This window comes from Setaria viridis, chromosome 2 (genome assembly GCF_005286985.2).
Source record: "Setaria viridis chromosome 2, Setaria_viridis_v4.0, whole genome shotgun sequence".
NCBI classification, from domain to species: Eukaryota; Viridiplantae; Streptophyta; class Magnoliopsida; order Poales; family Poaceae; genus Setaria; species Setaria viridis.
The window spans coordinates 1429315-1451891 of record NC_048264.2 but is presented as its reverse complement, the minus strand read 5'-3'; the positions used below and the strand labels follow the sequence as shown (position 1 = coordinate 1451891).

At 47.0% G+C, this 22577-nt stretch overlaps 4 protein-coding genes across 5 annotated transcripts; 3 read left to right on the top strand and 1 right to left on the bottom strand.

Moving 5' to 3' along the window:
• Positions 1-1483: 1483 nt before the first annotated feature.
• Positions 1484-6295, top strand: LOC117843369 (uncharacterized). Its single transcript, XM_072292017.1, is given in 5 exon segments — positions 1484-2806; positions 2808-2951; positions 2953-3835; positions 3838-5120; positions 5210-6295. Coding segments are annotated over 4 exon segments (1485 nt in total). The 5' UTR covers positions 1484-2719; the 3' UTR covers positions 4209-5120; positions 5210-6295.
• A 1517-nt stretch (positions 6296-7812) lies between these two features.
• On the top strand, positions 7813-13282 carry LOC117843018 (wall-associated receptor kinase 5). 2 transcript variants are annotated; one of them, XM_034723569.2, is made up of 6 exons: positions 7813-8398; positions 9546-9913; positions 10264-10803; positions 10932-11423; positions 11518-11676; positions 11763-13282. In XM_034723569.2, exons 2-6 carry the CDS (start codon positions 9850-9852, stop codon positions 12977-12979), a joined length of 2472 nt encoding a protein of 823 aa, XP_034579460.1. In that variant the 5' UTR covers positions 7813-8398; positions 9546-9849; the 3' UTR covers positions 12980-13282. The 2 variants fall into 2 exon arrangements, with proteins under 2 accessions (XP_034579460.1, XP_034579458.1); XM_034723567.2 differs by having other exon boundaries at positions 7822-8398; positions 9546-9885.
• Positions 13283-17397: 4115 nt separating this feature from the next.
• On the top strand, positions 17398-19608 carry LOC117842775 (DIBOA-glucoside dioxygenase BX6-like). Its single transcript, XM_034723287.1, has 2 exons — positions 17398-17895; positions 19543-19608. Exons 1-2 carry the CDS (start codon positions 17398-17400, stop codon positions 19606-19608), a joined length of 564 nt encoding a protein of 187 aa, XP_034579178.1.
• A 492-nt stretch (positions 19609-20100) lies between these two features.
• LOC117842772 (F-box/LRR-repeat protein At3g03360) lies at positions 20101-22198 on the bottom strand. The gene is made up of 4 exons (XM_034723283.2): positions 21163-22198; positions 20942-21076; positions 20754-20821; positions 20101-20188 (listed from the first exon to the last, which is right to left on the bottom strand). The coding sequence occupies exons 1-4, from the start codon at positions 22000-22002 to the stop codon at positions 20101-20103; spliced, it is 1131 nt and encodes a 376-aa protein (XP_034579174.2). The 5' UTR covers positions 22003-22198.
• Between the last annotated feature and the right edge of the window lie 379 nt (positions 22199-22577).

The following is a 22577-nucleotide window of genomic DNA, read 5'->3' as shown; positions in this document are numbered from 1 at the left end:
GAGGCTTATGATCATACGTGCTGACCATACGAGGTATCACTAGCCTCTGGGGAGATGGAGATGGCGGCGAAGGCGATGTTGGATCAATAATGGGTACATCATCTACCCGTTCATCGCCTTGAGTAGTGATGTCCATTCCTCCTCAGTGAGACCTTCTAGAACAAGTGATAGCATTGGCTGCTCATCCTCATTGATAGTTCCTTGCACATGTGACTGCGTTGGCTATCACCCTCATTGATAGCTACCTGCACATGTGACTGCGTCGGCTGCTCCGTGTCAACATTTGACTATAGCATGGGTACATCTTGACTTGGCTGTGAGGTTTCTAGCGATGCATTATTCAGAACAATATCTCAGCGATGCCACAGTATGTACTCGTTCATCGCATCACTGAGAACCTCAATCCCCTCATCAATAGGGATGTCAAGCTCGCACGATTCATCCAACACAGTAACAACTTGCACCCAGAAGTATTCTAGCAGGGGTTCCTTTGGAAACACATGAGTCGTTACTGCCATGCCGGTTGCGACCTCTCGAAACTTATTTCGTTTCGTTACATAAGGCATTACCAACCTGCATGGTGTATTCACTTGTATGTCGTCTATGGGATACCTCACATTTGCAATGGAGCCAGCACTACTTGGAGCAACATATCCTGTGTTGGCAAGCTACATGGTTGGTTCTGCCTGCTTGTCGTTGAGTATCGGATGCTGTTGGGTTGGTTATCCCTTGTACTTGATGGCTGGCGAAGAACTCAATCAGCTCCTGCTTGGCGGTATCTCTCATGTTCTCCTCAAGATCTTTCTTATAACGGTCCCACTTCTTGTAGCTTGCTTGGTTGTTCTGGAATGCTTTACCCCAGGGCAATATTGATGACATCCCTCGAACACGCCCAAAGTGCCCTGCGATTCCAATTGTGGCGGTTAGCTGATCTCTCTCCCTGTTCGTCTTAAAAAGACCCTTCTTTTGCATCTCGGCGAGCTGTTCCCCCTTAGATTTGATGTTTTTGGAGCTTTTCCCGAGCTCCTCTCGGGCAAGCTCCAAATGGAAGGTTGCTTGGGGAAGAAGATGAACAGGAGTATTTATGGCGAGCTCTGTGCTAGCGGGCGACATAACCCAACCTCCAGCACAAATCACCTCATCTGTGCTGGTGGTGGGCTTAGGTCGACTGCTAGCACACAGATGGATCTGTGTTGGCGCTGGGCTTACGTCACCAGCCAGCACAGAGATCACTATGCTGGCGGGTGCTCCCCCGCCAGGCCAAGGAAGTTTTGTGCTAGCGGATGCCAATCACACCCGCCAGCACGCTAATTTAGCTGTACCAGCACAAATCGTTTCTGGCGTAGTGGTACTACCTCCATGTCATAATACTTGTCGCTCGTCAAACATTTTGATATGGAGGTAGTATTAGCAGAATAATGCATGACGCCAAGGCATAGAATTTTCATGAGACATAGTAAATTGCTTGCCATTGGTTTAATCTTACACCATTTAGCAGCCCTGGATTGTGGACGTTGAGACTTGCATTTTTCCTTTATGTTTGCAAGTAACTGCATATTTTTGTGGATTTAATTTCATTGATTTACTCTATAGTCAGCACGTCGGCAGGCCGGACTGCTGACTCACCGTGTCATGGCCGGCGTTGACTTTGACTCTTCTCTCGCGCCTCTCCTTTCCTCTCGGAGTCTCGGCCAATGAAGTCGCCAACCGCCACGACAGACAGCACTGAGAAAGCAAAAGGCATTTCTGGATCGAGGGCCCAAAGGAATTGCCGGGCCCAAAATTACACGTCCAAGGGCCCACAAGGCCCATTCCACTCGTTCCTCTCCCTCGCCTCCTCACCCACCTGCTCTGCTTCGCTCGGGAGTCGGGACTGCGCAGCGGCGCGATTGGAGGCGGAGTCGCCGAGAGCTGCAGAGGAGATGGGATCACGAGAGCCTGAACGATTGCCGCGGCCAAGCATGCCAGCGTTCGTCTCCATCAACTTCACTGGCCAAGCCGCTGCCTCCGGTCTCTTGCGCGGGCCACAGGCCACCTCGGCCGTAGCCTGCCGCGGTCCTGGCGGAGATAGAAGAGGACAGTGGAGGGCGAGCTCGGCCAAGCACGGAGGTATCTGCCTGTATCATTAACTTTAGTGCGCACGCAATCATCGCTGGTTATCCGGTACCTGCTTTGGCCCTTGGTCCTCACCTCCCATCTGATGATCTAAAGTTCTGAAGCACAACTCATTCAGCTTTTGTTGGAATTTACTCCATCTTCAGTTCTTTCCAGCCCATCTAATGTCACCGACTTGACATGTGGCAATTGGAAAGAATTCGGCAGTGGATTCCAGATGCTCTAAGTGTGCTGGGGACTGCCTGAAATTTGGTTCTGAAAAAATGGATATATAGTGTACTTCCACAAAGAATTCGGTAGTGCAAAGCCTTCATCTTTCTTTCTGATAGTGCTCGGTCTTCATTTTTTCTTTGACTAAGATTCACAGTTCATGCACATAGACATAGTTCAGCATTAGAAGGCTACAAAGACTTTTCTGATGATCTGGTCCAACCTCTCACAGTCTACACGGCTGTGGCCTGGTAAAAGCCACCACAGTTTCAAATGCTATATTTATCACAAGCTTTCAGATTTGCATCGTGGACTAGCATATCATGCATAGCTTCTGTTCATGGCCTCCACCTGCTGGCTGCTGCGTTATCTTCCTGACGGAGAGAATCCCTAAATGGAGATGTTCCTTTCTGCAGTCCTGGGTGAACTGTCCACTAGATCCATAAATTTCTTCATCAGCAAAATCTCCAAAGACGACACCACTTGACATGGAGGATCACCTCAGCAGGGTCCTTGTCAGGGCACAGATCATCATCGACGAGGCCATGGGGGGGCACATCTCCAACCAAGCTATGGTCCAGCATCTGCACATGATGAGAGATGCCATGCATCGAGGCTATTATATGCATGCTCGACACCTTTAGGTGCCAATCTCACGAGGAGGACACCAAAGGTCATGTCATTATTAACTCTTCAGCTCTGTCTAGACTAAGTTCTCTGAAAAGCTTATGTTTCTACAACAGAGACACACCTATTTCGAAACAACTGCAAGAGGGGATTGACGAATTGACCTCCATGATCCTTGATGCGAAAGAGTTGGTTGTGTTCTTGACGAGCTACCCTCACCTGTACCGCCAGCCTTACTGCATGCATCTCGTCCTAGGCAACTGCCTGTTTGGCCGCCAGATGGAATCTGAAATTGTCATCAACTTCCTGTTGCAAACACAACCTTATGGTGCTGAAGAACTGGAGGTCCTACCAATTTTCGGGCCAATCTTTGTCGGCAAGAGCACCCTTGTTGCTCATGCTTGCAAGGATGAAAGAGTCCGTGATCATTTCTCGGAAATCTTGTTCTTTCAAAACTACGGTTTTACAGATGATGAGCTAGCTACTCTCAGAGACGGATGTGCAAGAATACATCTAAATCATGTGTCGATTTCGAACAAAGATAGGAGATTGCTGGTTGTTATCGAGTTAGTTGGGGATCTCAATGAAGATGAATGGAACAGGTTGTATTCTGCTTCTAAAAGGTTTGTCCCATGCGGTGGTAAAATCATAGTTACAAGCCGCTCTGAGAAGATTAAAAAGTTTGGAACAACACGGGCTGTAACTTTGAAGTATCTGCCCCGTGAGGCGTACTGGTATTTCTTCAAGACACTTGCGTTTGGAAGCATGGATCCCAAGGTACAACCAAGGCTCACACACCTGACCATGGAGATAGCCAGTACATTGGATGGTTCCTTCATTGCCAGGAATTTCACTGCCCGTTTGTTGAGGGACAACTTTGACATCCTATTTGGTCCAAGGTTTTGACCTTCTTGAGAGGGTCTTTGCAGAAGCCTATCTCTAGATTTGGTGAGCGTCCAATTGATCTTCTGAAGCAAAACAGACCTACGAATCTTGGAAGAATGGCTACGCCATCTGAAGTTTTTGTTCTTTCTAATCAATATGGCTCTGCACAAGACAAGGTTCCAAAGGTAAGACTCCAAGATGTGATGTATGGAACTTTTAAGACCAGTGGGAAATTTGAGCTCCTATCATGGTGGTCTTCGATACCTCCCTACAAAACACATTCTGAACCAAAAGAGATCTGCATGTCTGCACATCTTGGGAGAGTAGCTACACCTTCTGAAGATTTGGTTAGCATCCTTTCGGTCTTTTGAACCAAACAAGATCTGCACATCTTGGGAGAGTGGCTGGCTACACCTTCTGAAGTTTTGATGGTTTATCGCCGGTATCAGCTTTCTTCAGAAGAGAAGGTTGCAGATCTTGGTGGAGCAGTCACGGAGAGGCGAGGCAGGGCGGGGTCGCGCCCAGTGCGGTAGGCGCCCCAGCGAGCGCGAACCACGGTTCCGGGAACAACCACTAAAAAAAGAATAGCCAAGCGCGGTGGCTTGCGTCCCATTTCCTGACAGGGTGGCCGCTCTCTCGTCTTCCTCCTCGCTCGTCGGCCACAGCTCGCACTCCGAACTCCGGCGACCGGCTCGGCTCCGCTGCCTCACCCGTGGGCCATGGCTTATTCGCTGCTCCGGAGGCGATTCGATCGTGCGCCCCCGCCCCCGGTCCTTCTTCTTTGGCTCAGCGAAGAGGAGGGGAAAGCTGGATGCTGGGGGTTCCGTGCTTCCCGGACGGGACGACCGTCCGCAGCGGCGGCGGCGGCGGCTAGCGGCGACAGGGTCAGAGGATTACTCGCCGGTTGTGGGCGAGCGAGAGGGAAAGGCAGTCAGGGTGCAGTTTGCTCCACCTCTAATTTCTTTTATCCCATTTGATCTCGTCGAATACACTGATGATTGCTTGAATTTTTCTTTTCAATTTACTGAAGGAGCATCTGTTGCTCCGGATGGAACATCCGCTGCAAACTGAGAATAGACATATCTGCGCTAGGGTACATGGGAATTTAGGGACATTAGATTGGAGGCCATAGATTGGGAATATCTGAATTGCAGGAGTAGCAGTTAGCTTACTTGTTTGCTGTCAGGTACGGAGCCCTGAACAAATGGCATCTGCTTGACTTCAGTTGCCCTCTGCTTTGCCAGGGGATGTGGAACCTCAAACACATTCAGAGATTCAAACAGGTAACACAACCTCCTGTTTTTCCCATACTTAGAGATGTCTCCTTCGTCAGGCAGAGATATCAGTTACCCTGTTCTTGTGCTGTGTTTAGGAGGTCCTGTGCTTCTTCCACTAGAGAAGTGAGAGACCTTGCTGGCTTGATCACCTCACGATCATTCCCAGCAAATAGCATGCTTTCATCTACCTCTGACATGGATTTCAATGTGTCGGACACTGCTTCCTTCAAATTACGTTCCTTGAAATGTTGGATGCATCTGGGTTTGACTTGAATCATAGATTCATAGCTATAACCATCTGGCAGGGTAAGCTTCACTATTTTCAAAGGAAGATGCCTTTTGTTCTGTACATAAATTATTGAAAGGAGTTAATGAATTACTTGAACAAATTACAGTGGCCCCTTATAATTATGTATGTATATCTAATATTGGATGCAAATTTCATTTAGTAGCTACGATGGATATTGCTGACAACATTGCCTAGAAAAAAATGGCATCACAGTTACAAATTATCTTTCTCGAACAAACAGTTACAAATTATCTTGCTAGAATGATATATAATTTGGATCATAAATAATGCTGATGTTGAACTGGATCCACTGTATGTGTGTGAACTGCCGAGCACGGAGAAAATATTTCTACACTACATTAGTAAGAGAACTTAACTGACATCTTAGAAACTGGAAATAAGACCAAATAAAAAAAACAATGCAGCTTCCTCTGCTTTTCCCCTCAGTCTGGTCTCTGGTGGCGTTTTCCCTGTCTGCTTGTTCAACTTGAACTAAAGTATTGTTGCCTTTTCCACTGTATTATTGGTGGCATGTGTAGCAGTCCTTGAAAATAAGCTTGAAAGAATCATTAAAGGCTAACTACATCAGTCTCCAGGGCTTGTTGATGCAATTGTTGGGCACCTTCGCTGTCATTGTCCAAAATACTTATCAGATTGCTGACAGCTTCCGTGTTACTTGCAAGCTCCAGGCACAGCCTTGTGTCCCCATCTCCAGGATTGGTAATAAGTAGCCTGCTCACCACTGTGAGTGACTTGCTTAGCATTTCAACAACCATTGTGTCCTCCGGCACATTGCTGAGGAAGTCAGGGCTGCTCAGTGGTGATGTGATCTTAGAGAGCATTTCAACCTTTGATTAAACTGTATTTGGAATGGAAATCGATATGTTCATCACTTCTGCATTGGTATACACAGTCTTACATGGTGGTACATATCATGCATGCATGTCATGAGTTAGTTTTTTGGTATATTAGAAAAAAGGTAAAATGGATAATTAGATGTGCATCCCACTAACATCTTAGCTAGACAAGTGATGGTATTTCCCAGTTCCCACCATACTTCAGATCCGATCTAAGTGTTGGTCATGCACAAACATACCCATCCTACTGACCAGGTTATTACAGTAGTAGCTACAGGATCCATGCTGCTTTGCTCTTTGGCGATCCCAGGTGAGAGAGATGAGGAATTTAGAATGATGGATAGATATTGTTCCGAAAGCAGTGTGTACTTGTGTATATAATGTTACTTTATTTAGGTTAATTTAACAATCACTAGTAGACTTTCCATCCAGCGTTTTTAGTCCCAGTCGTTTTTGGGCCTAGGACTAATGAAGATTTAGTCCCGGATCTAACTCCTGTATTGTGTCGGAGCCCTTTTAATCTTGGTTGGTGATTCCAACCGGGATAAAAGTGGAGCTTTTAATCCTGGTTGGAGCCACCAGCCGGGATAAAATGAATTAGTCCTGGTTGGTGGCTCCAATCGAGGCTAAAAGGACCCTTTTAGTCCCGATACGAGCCACCAGCCGGGACTAATTCATGACCCTAGCTTTATCTCTCCGACTCCTCTTGCTCTCTCTTATCTGCTCCCTCTCCCTCAACTCGCTCCACCCTTTGCTCCCTCTCCCTTCCCGTCCTCCTAGCGCTCCTCCCTCTCTGCTCCGTCCCTTCCTTCCTGCCTCCTCCTCTCCCTCGGCTCCCTCCCTCCCTCCCCGCCTCCTTAGCCTCCTCCTCCTAGCTCCCTCCCCGCGAGATGGCCCAGCGCGCGCGGAGCTGCCCGATGCGGCGCTGGCAGGCGACGACCCAGTGCGGGCGGATCTGCGTTGCCACGGCGCCGGCGGGTGAGGGCCTGGCGCGGCGCGGATGGGCCTGGTGCAGGAGCGGTCATGATGGTGGGTGTGGCCCATTTTTTTTATTTTTTGAACCTTTTTAGTTCCGGTTGGTCTACCAGGTGAAATACCCGGGATTAAAGAGGAAGGCCTTTAGTCTCGAAAAATTAGTTCTGGTTGGATTTTCGAGACCAATGCATCTCTCCAACCAGGATTAATGCTCACTTTTCCACCAACGAATGACAGAGACTGAACTGGTCAATTGGATGCGCATATTATTTGATTTCCTGAGAGAGAGTTGTAGTGGTGGTTGTTGGATCCCATGCTTGCCCACTTTACTCCTAGCTAGCAGAACTTGCCTTGTGAGAGAGATGCTCAACCTTTATTAAGGGGTGTTTGGATAGCAGGTGCTAAACTTTAGCACGTGTCACATTGGATGTTTGGATACTAATTAGGAGGACTAAACATGAGCTAAATATAAAACTAATTGCAGAACCTCTAGGCTAATTCACGAGATGAATCTATTAAGGCTAATTAATCCATCATTAACAAATGGTTACTGTAGCACCACATTGTCAAATCATGGACTAATTAGGCTTAATAGATTCGTCTCGTGAATTAGACTCCACCTGTGCAATTAGTTTTGTAATTAGCATATGTTTAATACTCCTAATTAATATCCAAACATTCGATGTGATAGGTGCTGTACTTTAGCATGTGGGAGCCAACCACCCCCTAAATGTGCAACAATATGACGGAGTAGATCGTGCAATCTGCCTGACTGGATTCCTAAAAGTTGAAGTGTGCAATATATATGGTAGGGACACAGGGATCCAATCGGGCCTTATTAACAAGCCCCGAATTAAACTAGATCGACAAAGTATAATTAGATCAAAAGCATGCGCCGAAAGCGAGGCGCAAACCTTTGAACTTTTTTATAAAAATATAAAAAAGCATGTGCACCTTTGCTCCTCCATCGCATGATAGTGAACTGTGGATGTGCTTTTAATTACTTTCCCATAATTTAACGTACATGCGCCCAGCTAGCCAAATCAAAGTGTCATATTGAATGTCTTAAATTCGTGTGTAAAACAGCCATCTCCAGTAGGCAGTATAGCGCATATATTGGTGTGTGCTCTCTGCTTCGATCTGCAGGACGGAGCTTTGCGATGGTTAGTTTACCTCCTCAATTCCCTTGCTACTTTGCTGATGCTCTACTTTCTGTATATCAGTGCACTTCTGCTTAATTAGACCACTATACCCTAGTTTATTTTTGAAACAATAGTAATCTAAGTACCTGGATACCAATCTCACTTGTATTTTAATTATCAGGCTGTCTATAAAACCTGTGTAAGTCTGTTAGGGTTCTATATACATCCTTTCTTCTTCTTAATATATTATACCCAATTCTCCTGCATGTTCTTTTTATTGTTACTTGTATTTTAATTAGGATTAGTACTTAGCACAAATACGATTTCACTTGTCCATGTGTATAGCCATGATCCCTTATATTTCAGATCCCACACACTAGAACAACCCACCTTCCTTTCACCCTAATCCTAATTATGCCCGTACCCATCCCCAACACCACGATGCAAGCCATAGCGGTCCGGAGGCGACTTCCACGACCACACACCTATGCTGAGGGAGCATGAGGTTGGGCAATGTTGCATGCACTATTGCAGGAATCCTTGTCGGTGCCGGTGCTTAACCCTCATATCTCATTAATGACCAGTCTTGAACATATTACGAATTCTTAAATTATAATCGCAAAATCTAAAAACTGGAACATGAGAGCTACACATAGTAATCTGAGGTTCTTGTCCAACTTAGATGTAGCATTGATCAAATGATATACATGCATGATTAAAGGAATGCAATTCTATATTTTGTCCTATAAGTCAGATTTTAGGTTTGACCAAGTTTATAGAGAAGAGTATGAACATTTGTGATGTCAAATAAGTATCATTAGATTCATATATTCTCAGATTATGCATATTTTGTTTATAAATTTAGTCAAATTTAAGATAGTTTGACTTACAATAAAACTAGAATTCTATTTTTCTTGGGTTGGAGGGAGTATCTGAGTAAGATTTGGACGCAATGGGTGTTGTGCTTGGCCTGGGGAGCCCCTCTCGTGTAAATAGGGGGAAAATGAATTAGTGGCAGAAAGACACCCGCCAATGAGTTAAAGCTTTTTACAAATTTAAAAGGCAGATTTACAGTTTGACTTAAGACACGTCCTTTTATATCCTAGCTGCACTACCTTCAAATATCAGACATCACAAATATATTCATCATCACAAATTCCTCCTGCAGATTAGAGGTAGCAACAAGTGCTTCACTTTGGCGAGGATGGGTGTCCTTGACGCGCTGCTGGCTGGTCTATTATTTCATGTTGCCTGCGTCGGAGCTCCGACAGTCAATGGCGCCATCCTTGCCAACCACGATAACCGCAATAGCAGCACTACTATTGTTCCCTCTGCTGCCTCTATGGCTAGCTGTCCGAAGAGCTGTGGCGGAATAACCTTTGACTACCCATTCGGCATTGGTGTTGGCTGCTTCCGGAGCCCTGAGTTTGAGCTCATTTGCACCACAGGAGGAGGGCTCTACCTCAGCGACAATGACACGGCAGTTCTCACAGACATCATTGATCAAGGTAGCCGTACATCGGATTTTTCTTCGAGGTACTCAAAGAATTTATCACATGAATAGTCAATTCGTTCGAACTTGCTTGGTAGTGAATTGGAAACAAAAAGAAAAGGAGGGTCCTTGTGTTTCTCTTGTTGAGGTCTGATTCGCGATTTCCTGAGAATTGAGTTAGTCAAGTCTACTACTTTGTATACACGAAGAAGGTATGATAGGACAAGTACTGATTTCTTTTATTCCAAGGCGAAGATTCAATCACTTAGCCAACACCAAAAGCTATCGTCACCTTGTTGAATCGAAATATAGAATATCCATCTTTGATGATATCTTCTGAACAAGTCGATCCAATTTATTCCTTCTGTAATAACTTTGTTAATTTTGCCAGCAGATATCTCTACTTTCTTCAGACGTGATATCCATGTTACATCTGGCGTGGATGTGTATAACGTGTCATGGAAAGCACCAAGCATAATTAGATATTTCAGCTTAGAAGTAGTAATCAAGGGCTGCGGCTTTGATGTATACCTCAGCGATGATTCAGCGTATACATGTACACTTACATGCCCTGGCGAAACGTTCCCCAACGTTACCTCGGTGGGATGTAATGGTATCGGATGCTGCGTTAAAACTCTTACCGGCACTAACATCATGCAGCTTCAGTTTGTCCGGCATACTAACGGAAGCTTCCCCAAGTACAGAGAAATCAGCGTAATTTCTAGATACGTGTTGCTTGCCTGGTCTGTTCATGCTGACCATCCAGCGTGCAGCGATGAATTGCGTAACGATAACAATTATGCATGTGTTAGTAACAATAGCAGCTGCGAAAACGAATCAGCAGATGAGAACATTGACTGGTACACGTGCCGGTGTGAGCCAGAATATGCTGGCAACCCATACATACTGGATGGCTGCTCCCATGTCGATCCAGGTAATTTCACATGCCTTCCTCCGGTATCTATCTATCTATCTATATAAATAATGATTGGTGCAGTAAAATTTGACGCCATATTTCTTTGTTTGTTGACGATGATTCTGTTAATTTGGGACTAACAACAGCGTACTACTACAATCCTGTTCCACGGAAGGTGAATTGTAGTCGATCATGTGGAGACATCAACGTCCCCTTTCCATTCGGCTTAGAAGAAAGTTGTTCAGCAAGGACCGAGTTTCGTCTCAACTGCACAGACATAGCAACCTCTACACTACAGCTTGATACGAATTTTCAAGTGTCACACATCGATATTGAGGGAGGGATCATTGACATTAAATTGCTAGATTCTGACATCCGAGTCGCTGAACCGGACCGTCGTGTCTACAGTAACTTTATGACTTCCGAATCTTTGCACTGGACCATCGACAATCTTAGCTGCCTGCAGGCGCAGAAGAATGCGTCTGCATATGGATGTGTTAGCGTCAACAGTATGTGCTTGGATTGCAACGACTCAACCTATAAGGTATATGTACAAGAACAATGGAAATACAATGGTTATCGGTGCCAGTGCATGCATGGCTTTCATGGAAATCCCTATGTCCCAAACGGTTGCCAAGGTTCTCTTAAGCCACATTAAGATACATACGTATACATAGCACAACATTATGTTTTTGTGTAATTCTCATCACGCTCTATATAATGTTGTTGCAGATATTGACGAGTGCAAAACTACACCTGGAATCTGCAAAGAGCTATTATGCAATAACACTGTGGGAAGCTACCATTGCACCGAGTGCCCCGACAAAACAAAGTATGATACTGCAACAATGCAGTGCATTAAGGTCAAAAGATACCGAGTTTTCGTGCTTGGTACGTGAGTTTCTAACCCTGTTAAATGTTGCAATGAATATGGCAAAAAGAAGAAAAATGCTGAGGAGAATAATTGTCTGCTACAGGCATTGTCATGGGCCTTAGTGCTGGCATAGCAATTCTACTACTTACCTTGAGTGCAATATTTCTTGTCCGTAAATGGAGAAGAGACGTCCAAAAGCGACTGCGCAAGAAGCATTTCCAAGACAACCAAGGCCTTCTACTAGAACAATTGATATCATCGGATGAAAATGCTAAGGACATGACAAAGATCTTCTCATTGGAAGAGCTAGAGAAAAGCACAAACAATTTTGACCACACACGTATCCTGGGTCGTGGTGGCCACGGTATGGTGTACAAAGGAATCTTATCTGATCAACGTGTGGTGGCCATAAAAAAATCAGTAATCATCCAACAAAGTGAGATCAAGCAATTCATCAATGAGGTTGCCATTCTTTCACAGATAAACCATCGAAATATCGTAAAACTTTTTGGATGTTGCCTTGAAACAGAGGTACCTTTACTGGTATATGACTTTATTCCAAATGGTTCATTATTTCAAGCTCTTCATTCTGCTTCAGATAGCAATTTCACATTGTCTTGGGATGACTGCATGAGAATTGCATGCGAAGCTGCAGGTGCACTTTGCTATCTTCACTCTGCGGCTGCAGTATCAGTCTTTCATCGTGATGTCAAGTCATCTAATATACTACTTGATGCAAATTACACTGCAAAAGTTTCAGACTTTGGAGCTTCAAGGTTGGTTCCTATTGATCAATCTCACATTGATACAAAGGTACAAGGTACATTTGGTTATATAGATCCTGAATACTACCAAACTACACAGCTAAATGAAAAGAGTGACGTGTATAGCTTTGGTATGGTGCTTCTTGAACTGCTCCTAAGAAAGGAGCCCATTTTTACGGATGAGTTTGGGTCAAAGCAGAACTTGTTCAATTACTTTCTGTCAGAATTGAAGTCAAGGCCAATCACAGAAATAGTAGATGCTCATATCCGCGAAGAAGCAACTGAACAAGAGATTAAAAGTATTGCATCCCTCGCTGAGATGTGCTTGAAACTTCGAGGGGAAGAGAGACCGACCATGAAGCAAGTGGAGATAACATTGCACAACTTGCGAATGGAAAGGTTGAATTCATTATGCCAAGTTGCTCGAGGAAACAATCAAGAGATACAGCCGTTCATATATTCAAGAGCTAATGGTGGTGGTACTCCTTCGGTTCATAGCCGAACATGCTACAGTTTGGAGCAAGAGTTCATAGCATCTGCTGAGATTCCCAGATAAATTTACCTTTTGATCCATCTACTTGCAGATTATTGTTGTTATCCATGTACTCATGTACACGTCTAGAGCTGTGAAGAGGAAGTGTTCTATGAAACATATATAAAGTCGGTTTCTTCAGGATCACGCTTATGCAGAACCAGAAGGATATCTGAACGTTTATTCTTGATAGGGTGTCACGATCACAAGAGATAAACCTGGTGTAACTATAGTCGTGCACTACTACCTAGTCAGTCATGTGCAAAGTGTTTTAGTATTAACAGATCGAATAATGCACGCTGCTGAGGCATTGATTTTCATGACATCTATTGAATTGTGTGGCATTGCCTTTCCTCCATCCTGCAGCCTCAGAATGTGGGTGTCGAAGCTGGCATTTTTCCTTTATGATGTCGATTCAATATGATGCTTTGCTCTGATTTCAAGCATCTACATATACTGTACTGTGCAGTGCAATTGGTTGACAGCACTAGGATTCAGCACCTGCTGACTTTCCAAGTGTTCGTTGCCCAACATTGTAGAATCTGAAATGTGTTCAATCAATCATAAAAGGAGAATGCTGACAGAAAGTAATTGGGAAACTTAACAACTACGCACGACTACTGACGGCTCCATGGTTTGCCTCACTCTGATTGGGTTTGATGAGTGTAGGTGTTGCATTTGTTTGACCAGTGCTAGTGCAGGTAATAAAGAATTGAAGATGGTCGAGGTCACCTCTTGGATCGATACTCTCTCCGTTCCAAATTGTAGGTTATTTTGACTTTTCTAAGTTTATAGATATTATTTTGCATCTAGACATATATACTATATCTAGATGCATAATAATGTCTATGCACTTAGAAAAGTCAAAACGATCTACAATTTGGAATGCGCGCGCCCCAGAGGAGGCTGCCGCGGCGTCACCGGTGTGCTGCGAATGCGGCCGCGGCCAGCTGAGATGGCGACTGCCGCTGCAGGCTGCTGCGCTCAGGAAGGAGACGGATACGCACGGTCCAGCCGCCATGGCCATCTTGTCGATTCCTCCCTGCTGGCTGCCAGGATACATGGGAAATTGGAGACTGTAGATTGGAAATATCTGTATGCTACTTGTTTGCTGTAAGCTGAACAAATGGCTCTGCTTGACTTCAGTCAGTCCTGGTTCAGAGGTCCCATATTCCCATGCTAGAAAAAACTTTTTAAAACGATTCTCTTCAGTCTTCATACAAGTACAGCAAAACTGATTATGATATATTAAAGCAAGCAATTTCATTATCTGAGCAAAGAGCACAGTAAATAAAGTAGAAATAAAATGCAGATACAATGTATTCTGCAGTCTGTACAATAACAAACTGAAGCAGTACATTCCTTTTAGAGAGGTGTCATAAATCACAACATGGTTGACTCACTTGTACACAGCAGTTTAGATGTAGCTAAAGTAACTTAAAGTTCTGACCCTGCCTTTTCCTTGTCAACCTTGCACTCAATCTCAAGAACCTGTCAGGTCTCGCCTATATAGTATGCAATTGTGCCAAACACTTGGCATCTTAAATTATGACCATTGTGACTGGTACAGCTTAAATTAGTGACTCAGGGCCTGTTTGGAATGCTGGATAGACTCACAAGTAGGAGGAACAAACAAGTTACGAGTACATGTTGATCATAAAAGGGTATGTTCATCGTGGTTATTTCTCCTGAAGCTGGTGAGTGATGACAGTGGCAACACTAACATTTGCAAGAAGGTACTGCCGTGGGGGAGGGAGGTGCAGAGTGTGCCTTTTGTTATGTTGAAAACTGAACTAGTGCTCTATCAGGTCCCTACTTAATTTGATCAATTGACAGTTGGTACTTCCATTTATCGATCACGAGGGAGAACAATGAGGCAGAGGTGAAATGAATCCCAAATGCCAAACATCGCGGGAGTTGGACTGACCTTTCACATGACTTGAACAAGTCATGTACAGTTGTTAATATATATATATATATATATATATATATATATATTCTTAATCTTGCAGCTCTTCCTTGAGTCTTCACTTAGAGACATAGGGGGTGTTTGGATCTTTAGTCCTGACTAAAATTCATGTCACATCGAATATTCGGATGCTAATTAAGAGGACTGAATATGAGCTAATTATAAAACTAATTACATAAATGGAGACTAATTCGCGAGACGAATCTATTAAGCCTAATTAATCCATCATTAGCACATGTTTACTGTAGCATCACATTATCAAATCATGGACTAATTAGGCTTAAATCAAATCATGGACTAATTAGGCTTAATAGATTCGTCATTCGATGTGATAGAAATTTTAGGAGCTCCTAAAGAAACAAACACACCCATATAATGCCATAACACAGATCACTGTTCATTCTTTCCAGTATCTTCTTGAGGAGACAGTCTCCATATGGATATTCTTCTTTGTGCAGTCCTTGGTGAGCTAACCTCATCAAGTTAATAACCACATCCAAACAAGGTTCCATATGAGATAAAGCTAGAACCCTCACGGTTGGGACCACCGTCGTCAAGCTAGCAACAGTCGATCCCTGAGTGAAATTAAGCATAGAATTTACACACATCTTGATCAGGCGAGTTATAGGACATGAATCCATCACGAATGAAGGTGAGAATAATGATGCCCCAATACCTGAAGAGCCCTGGCGCCAAATTGAAGCATTTGGCCTTTGCCCTGCAGTTCCCCCAGAATATGCAACCTTGGCGCAGATATTACCGAGATGTCCATCTCCCCGCATTTGAAAATTAGTAATCTTTCCAGAGATGGAGCATCCTCGATGATGAGCTGCCTCAACCTGTCGTCACCCCAACGAGACCACACACCGATGCTTCTGAGGCTAGTGGACATGATCTGGACTCGAGGGAAGCCATTGGTGTCTTGTAGCAGCAAGCCCTCAAGGACAGAGCAGCCCGCGAGCAAGGCATGAAGAGAGGTCTCTGAGATTCTGACATCCACAAGGCTCAGCTGGCGGCCCGAAGGGTGGACGAGAAGCGGTGTGCTGATGCCGGCAGCAGCGGCGGACTCTCCTTATGCAAAGCCAATGCAAAGCCGATGTGGAACTTGAGCTCCTGGAGGTTGTTGAGGGCGGGGGTCCAGGGTCGCGGAGTGGTCGTCGACGTCGAGGTCGAGGAAATCAAGGTGGAGGCAGAAGCGGCGGCCGGGGCCCTGATGCGTGGAGAGGATGCGCGAGACGTAGGCGGTGCTGATGTCGAGGTTGAGGGGAGCGAAGCGCCAGATGGGGCGCCAGCGGGGGGAGAGTACCTGCGTGCGGGCGCCGTCCTTGGTGTGGAGGAAGGAGACGATGTCGCCAAGGACGCTGTCCGGGAGGCGGCTAATGCGGTCGACGAGCTCTTCCTCTCCATCCTCGTCAAGCCTTCCCCCCCTCCTCTCCCTCTTGGCTCGGGCGGCCATCGCCATGGGATTGGGGAATCGGAGTGAGTCACTGAGAGGAGGTCAGGGGTGGGGGGCACTTATCAGTGCTGGAAAGCGCGAAATCAATGCTGGAAAGTGTGACAGTCAAACTCATCTCTTCGTCTTCCACCTTCCTCGTTTCCCCCACTTTCGCCTCATCTCTTCGTCTTCCACCTTCATCCTTTTCCCCTCCATCTGCTTAATTACCAGCGCGAAATCAATGCTGCATATCGCGAAATCTGCAGTTAGCTTTTCCACCATGCTATCTATCAGTTTAACAATTTGCCAGGTACATAATTTCATTACTCTTATATTTTTGGGATCCAATTTGGTTTTGGTAGGTTCGTTTCCTACACATCTCGTTTGATGCATAAGCCAAATGTTTAAATCTTATGATAAACTTCAAAGATGATGATTTTCCTACCAGCTAGTCCAATTTCTAAATCTGGAGCAACAATAGGGTCACTAAGAATGTACATTGCGACTTATTTACATCTGAGTTTTTTTTCAGTATATTAGTTTGTTGCTCATGGGTTTGTTTTGCTCCTTTCAGTATAATAGTATATATAGTTTCAGTATGCTAGTTGCCACTCTTGAGTTCGTTTTGGTCCTTTCACTCTCTTATATTATCACCCAAAGTGCTGTAGTGATTTCACTCCCTACCCAAATTCTACTGCATTTACGCCCTGTTTGGCATGGCTTGAACTCCGAGTAGAGCTGCTCCACTCCAGAACTCCAGATGGAGCCAGCTCCACTCCAGAACTCCAGAACTAAAATGGTGTGTTTGGCTAGATGGGTGCTCTCAGCTCCAAAAAAGATCGATTTCAGTGTGTATTGCCATTGTTGCCCCCAATTTAGGCCCCACTTGTCATCCTCCCTAAGCACCATCCATCTCTCTCGGTCAAGTGAGCGTCTGCCCCTCCACGCAATCCCAAGGGCCTCGGCTATGGCGTCCCCCTCCGCTCCGGCAGCCCATCCGATCGCGCCGCGCTCCTCAAGGCCTTCGACGAGGCCTGCATGGGCGTCCGCGGCCTCGTCGAGTCCGGCGTCTCCTCCGTCCCCGTGCTCTTCGTGCACCCGGACCCCTACGCCTCCGCGCCGCTCGCGCCCCCGGGCGTCTCCATCCCCGTCGTCGACCTCTCACTCCCCGCGCCCGCCGCTGCCGAAGCCACCCGCAGCTGGGGCTTCTTCCACCTCATCAACCACTACCAGGCCCTCGGCATCCCAGAGGACTACCCCGCGTGGGCGCTCGCCGCCGTGCGCGCCTTCAACGAGCTCCCGGCTGCCGAGCGCTCCGCGCACTACGGCCGCTCCATGGCCGGCGGGGTCTCGTACTTCTCCAACGTCGATCTGTTCTGGACCTCCATCACGAGCTGGCGCGACACCGTCCAGATCGCGTTCGGGCCCCAACGGCCTGACCCGGCGCGCATCCCGGCCGTCTGCCGCGAAGAGCTGCTCGAGTGGGACACGCACACCACCGCCATGGGGCGCGCCCTGCTGTGGCTACCCGGCCTGGTGGGCGACGGGGCCGGGGCGGCGATGGGCGGCGGGACTGGGCGGCGACGAGGGCGGCTGGCGGGACCGGGGCAGCGACGGGGCCAGCCAGCGGCGGGCTGGGCGGCCAGGGGCGGCGGGGAGGTGACGGGCGGTGGGGCGACGGGCGACGGGGACGGGGCAGCCACTGGCGGCAGGAAGGCGACGGGCGACGGGGCGGCGACGGGCGACGGGGCGGCGACGGGCGACGGGGCGGCGACGGGCGACGGGGGCGGGGCGGCGGGGCTGGGCGACGACGGGCGGCGGGGTGGCGGCAGGCGGGGCGCGGCGATGGGCGGCCGGGCGGGACGGCGACGAGCGGTGGGGAGGCGGTAGGCGGGGCGGCAACGGGCGGCGGGGAGGCGACGGGCGACAGGTGACTGGGGTGGGGAAATAGTCACGGGTGGGAGGGAGGAAACAGAATGAAACATTTTTTGTGTAACAAGTGGCATTCGTGGGTAATTACCCACCAACTCCACGAGGAGGTTCAAAAGAGGTTGTTTTGGAGCAGCAAAAGAGGTGCTCCAAAACTCCAGTTCTATTTGCACTACAGCTCCATGGAGTTGGCTGCTCCATGGAGTTTTGGAGTTGAGGTGTTTGGCTGGATTTCTTGGTGGAGTTGTTGTAGTTCTAGAGTGGAGCCATGCCAAACACCCCCTTAGACTGTGTTTTCAGACTGCCAGAATGCAATCACTACGGGATACAATATCTTTGCCGAGTACCCGGGTACTCGGCAAAGCCCAAAAACACTCGGTAAAACATCGGCATAAATTTTAACAACAACCGATATTTGTCGAGTGTTTTTGTCGGACACTCGGCAAAGACTTTGCCGAGTGCCCAAAAAACACTCGGCAAACATTTTTCGAAAAAAAATAAAAAAAACAAGCCACCACTAGCCTGGCGCTCTCCTTGGTGTCCGTCAACGCTTGCTCGACACTCTGGTCCTTGGCGTTGTCGGTGGACGCCTGGTCCATGCTGCCCGCGTCCTTACCGTCGGTCTCCTTGTCGCTATCGCGCCCTTGGTGTCCTCAGTAGCAGGCTTAGCAGGATCCTCCTCGGCCGCCACCAGCTCGCCACCACCAGCACCACCATGCCGCTGCCACCCTTTCCCCGTCGCCACCATGCCACCACCAGTGCAGATAGTCGCCCAAGCTGCCTCATGCCACCACGCCCGCTGGAGGTGCCTCCCGCCATCGCTACGCCACCACCACACCGCCCAAGCTGCCTCCCGCCGCCGCCACGCCACCACGGAGCCAGGAGCCGGGAGGAGGGAAGGGGGTGGCGGATCTGGGGAGGGGGTAGCGGAGTGTTGTTTTTTTTGACATTCGGCAAACCCTGCCTCTTTGCCGTGTGTTTTTATTTTGCCAAGTATTTTTAGCACAACACTCGTCAAAGAACTTGTTTGCCGAGTGCTCGAGGGAATACACTCGGCAAACATAAAAACACTCGGCAAATTTGAAGTTTCCGGTAGAGAATCATCATATCTACATCCTCAGAATCTGTCAGATATATAAGGTTATAGTCTTTCAGATCCTCTCTTTTATTGGATCTCTCTTTTATTCTGTTATGTTTATTATCTAAATATAAACTGTTTTTCTAATGTGGTCATATGTTTTGTTTAAAATGCAGGCTGGCACTAGAGGTTATAAAATCTATGGACCTGAAGCATTTGGTTCAAACACTGATCTCGAGTGAAGCACCTCAGGCTGAGGCTGTCCAATAATCTCTTCCCTAATCCTAAACCCTAAACCCTAACCCTAAATCATAAAACTCAAAAATCCTAAACCCTAAAATCCTAAACCCTAAACCCTAAAGAAACCAAACATAAAGCAATTGAAAATGTAGAATGCTTAACATGCTTAGAAGGATCAGATAAAATATTGATGTTCTCAAGCATTCCAGTACATGCCATACATTTTAAATAAACTACGTCTAGCTCTTTAAGTGATTTGAAGTAGCACCTTAGGCTTCATATGCATACAACACCTTAACCATGTTTGGATACACATAAACGTCCATGCATATTTCTGGTCTGGAGAATATTAATTTGCAAATCATACATCTGGCACAAATCCTTGAATTGCCAGTTCTCAGTAACTGAATAAAATTGAAGTTGCGACTATCCTTGTTAGCGCTGTTGCCCAACTGAATAGCCACTTCACAAAAACAAGTTAATGCTCTGACCCTCTAGGATTTCCACTCCAATTCTGAGCTCCTCAGTTTTCCAGTTTGGTGTCCCGTCACAAATGCAACCCAGTGGGCATTGAGCCCGTGCCTGAAAAGAGGAGCAAATTAACTTATCTAAGATTCACTGATATTGTTGGATGATTTGAAAAGAGAGGAAACTTAAAATTAACTGATATAGCATTTAATCTCGTAACAAATGAAAGTACTCCAGGAAAAGAGATAACAAATGTCAAGACACCACTAACGAGTGACTGATCAAGTCGATCTGGGCAAAACAGTATAGCTAATCCATGGTGAATGGAATCAGACCTAATTGTGAAACCTTTCAAAGGGATCGGCTGTTGACAAATCATGCACTTGCTCTTGCTCTGCAGACATATGGCAAAATGACCCAATCGATTTGTTACGAGATACAAAATAAAACTGGGCACCCCTTGAAGCCCTCTTTTCGATTTGGAGCAGCCTACGCTGTCTTTCAATCCACACGCTGCGAACGTTTCGATCATCTAACTCAAACCTCATTGACTCCAGCACTGTCGCATTTGATACAAAGAAACTGGCGAAGTTAACATGTGACTTGTTGCCTTGATAGTAAGATAACACAATTTTCTTCAGTCGGATATCAAGGGTACCAATAAGATTCGAGTATTTACGATTCAAGGGTACCAATAAGATTTGAGTATTTACGATACCACGTATTTGTCTCTCCCAAATCTGATGTCTAAGAAAGCAAAATAAACATAAAATTGTTGTTAGTTGTAAACCTAGATTTAGACCAATCATTGATTCAAGTGACAAAAGAGTGCAGATGCACGCTCAGTTAAATAGTAGGTTTTGTCACCTGGATGTACAACTTCTCCAGGCAGGAAAAACATTTAATTAAGTTAATAGCTGCATCCAAACTAAGATTCACATCGGTCAAAGCTAAAACCTTCACACTGCACACCACCGTCGTCAGGGTAACAATGCTTGATCCCTGAGTTAAGCACAGAATTAACATCATGATCACGCAAAGGGACTTTGGATTGCTCATGAAGGTGGAAGTTAGAATGATGCTGGTACCTGAAATGTTGTGGTGCCAAACTGGATGCTAGAAAGCTTCCCCAAAATTTTCAATTTCGGCGCAGATATTACCGAGATTTCCATCTTCATGCATTTGAAAATTAGTAATCTTTCAAGAGATGGGGCATCCTCAATGATGAGCTGCCTCAACCTGTCTTTTCCCGAACTAGAACACACACCGATGCTTCTGAGGCTAGTGGACATGATCTGCACTCGAGGGAAGCCCTTGGTGTCGTTTAGCAGCAAGCTCTCAAGGACAGGGCAGCCGGCGAGCAAGGAATGAAGGGAGGTCTCTGAGATTCTGACACTCACAAGGCTCAGCTGGTTGAGAAGCGGCAACTGGAGCGCGCTGGCATTCCCGTCCGGGAAACTGCAGCCGCCGAAGCTGGCGACGCGAAGGGTGCACGAGAAGCGGCGTACTGATGCTGGTAGCGGTGGAATGTCAGGCGGACGGCCGAGGTAGAACTCGAGCTCCTGGAGGCTGTTGAGGGCGGGGCACCAGAGCCAGGCGCCAAGGGTCGCGGCGGCGGCGGCGGCGGCGGCGTAGTCTTCGATCCGCACGTAGCGCATGTCGATAGTGAAGCGGCGGCCGGGGCCGGGGTGCGAGGAGAGGATGCTGTAGATCTCCCTGACAGGATTGCCGTAGATGTCGAAGTTGAGGGGAGCGGAGCGCCAGATGTGGCGCCACCGGGAGGAGAGGACCTGCGTGCGTGCGCCGTCTTTGGTGGGGAGGAGGGAAACGATGTCGCCGAGGATGCCGTCGGGGAGGCGGCTGATGCGGTCGACGAGCTCTTGTTCTTCCTCCAGCCTCCTCTTCTTGGCTCTCGTGATCACCCCCATGGCGATGGCGGCGCGGCGCGGCGCGGCAGGTGGGGAGAAGTGGAGATCGGGAAGAAAGACGCGGCCGCTCCCGCGAAGTACATTGAGGTAGTTGGGCTTCTGCGCATGTTTTTCTGGCCCAATCGTTTTTTTGGCCCACCGCAGCTCTAATTTCTGGCCCAATCACACGTTGACCGAAACCCTTCCAAGTAACCAATGACTGGCCGGTCGCCATCTTCATGGATCAATTAATCGGTCAAATTAAAAATTCAAAACACAAAATTGCTCAATCATATGATCACCCATACGAGAGGTGTCAAATGTAGTTGCCAATATGTTGGGATCCCAGAAGGAGCTAGCCTCGAGCTGAATGCTCGAGCTTCGGGCGCACCCTGATGAACAGGTTCCTCGAAGTTGAGCATGAAGCCGAAGGCAAGGTGAGTCGCTGGTGAATGTTTAATTAACCCAATAACCTTTGCTCCGCTCCTATCCTCTGCAGCCGGAGGCAAGGAGGCGTGCGTGACCGAAGGCAGGTTATGTAGGGGGAACGGTTGACGATGCTACGAATACCGAAGCTCTCTCCAGCCTCCCGGCCG

Bases quoted from the DNA above. Each gene is read 5' to 3' on its own strand.
- LOC117843018 (XM_034723567.2), top strand. The intron at 10,804-10,931 runs GTAATTTCACAT...GACTAACAACAG, and splicing joins CTGCTCCCATGTCGATCCAG to CGTACTACTACAATCCTGTT. The intron at 11,677-11,762 runs GTACGTGAGTTT...TGTCTGCTACAG, and splicing joins ATACCGAGTTTTCGTGCTTG to GCATTGTCATGGGCCTTAGT.
- LOC117842775 (XM_034723287.1), top strand. From the start codon at position 17,398: ATGGGCGTCCGCGGCCTCGTCGAGTCCGGCGTCTCCTCCGTCCCCGTG. The intron at 17,896-19,542 runs GTGGGCGACGGG...TTTAAAATGCAG, and splicing joins TGCTGTGGCTACCCGGCCTG to GCTGGCACTAGAGGTTATAA.
- LOC117842772 (XM_034723283.2), bottom strand. From the start codon at position 22,002: ATGGGGGTGATCACGAGAGCCAAGAAGAGGAGGCTGGAGGAAGAACAA. The intron at 20,822-20,941 runs GTGACAAAACCT...TTGCTTTCTTAG, and splicing joins TGGAGAAGTTGTACATCCAG to ACATCAGATTTGGGAGAGAC. The intron at 20,189-20,753 runs GTAAATACTCGA...TCCTCTTTTCAG, and splicing joins CTTATTGGTACCCTTGAATC to GCACGGGCTCAATGCCCACT.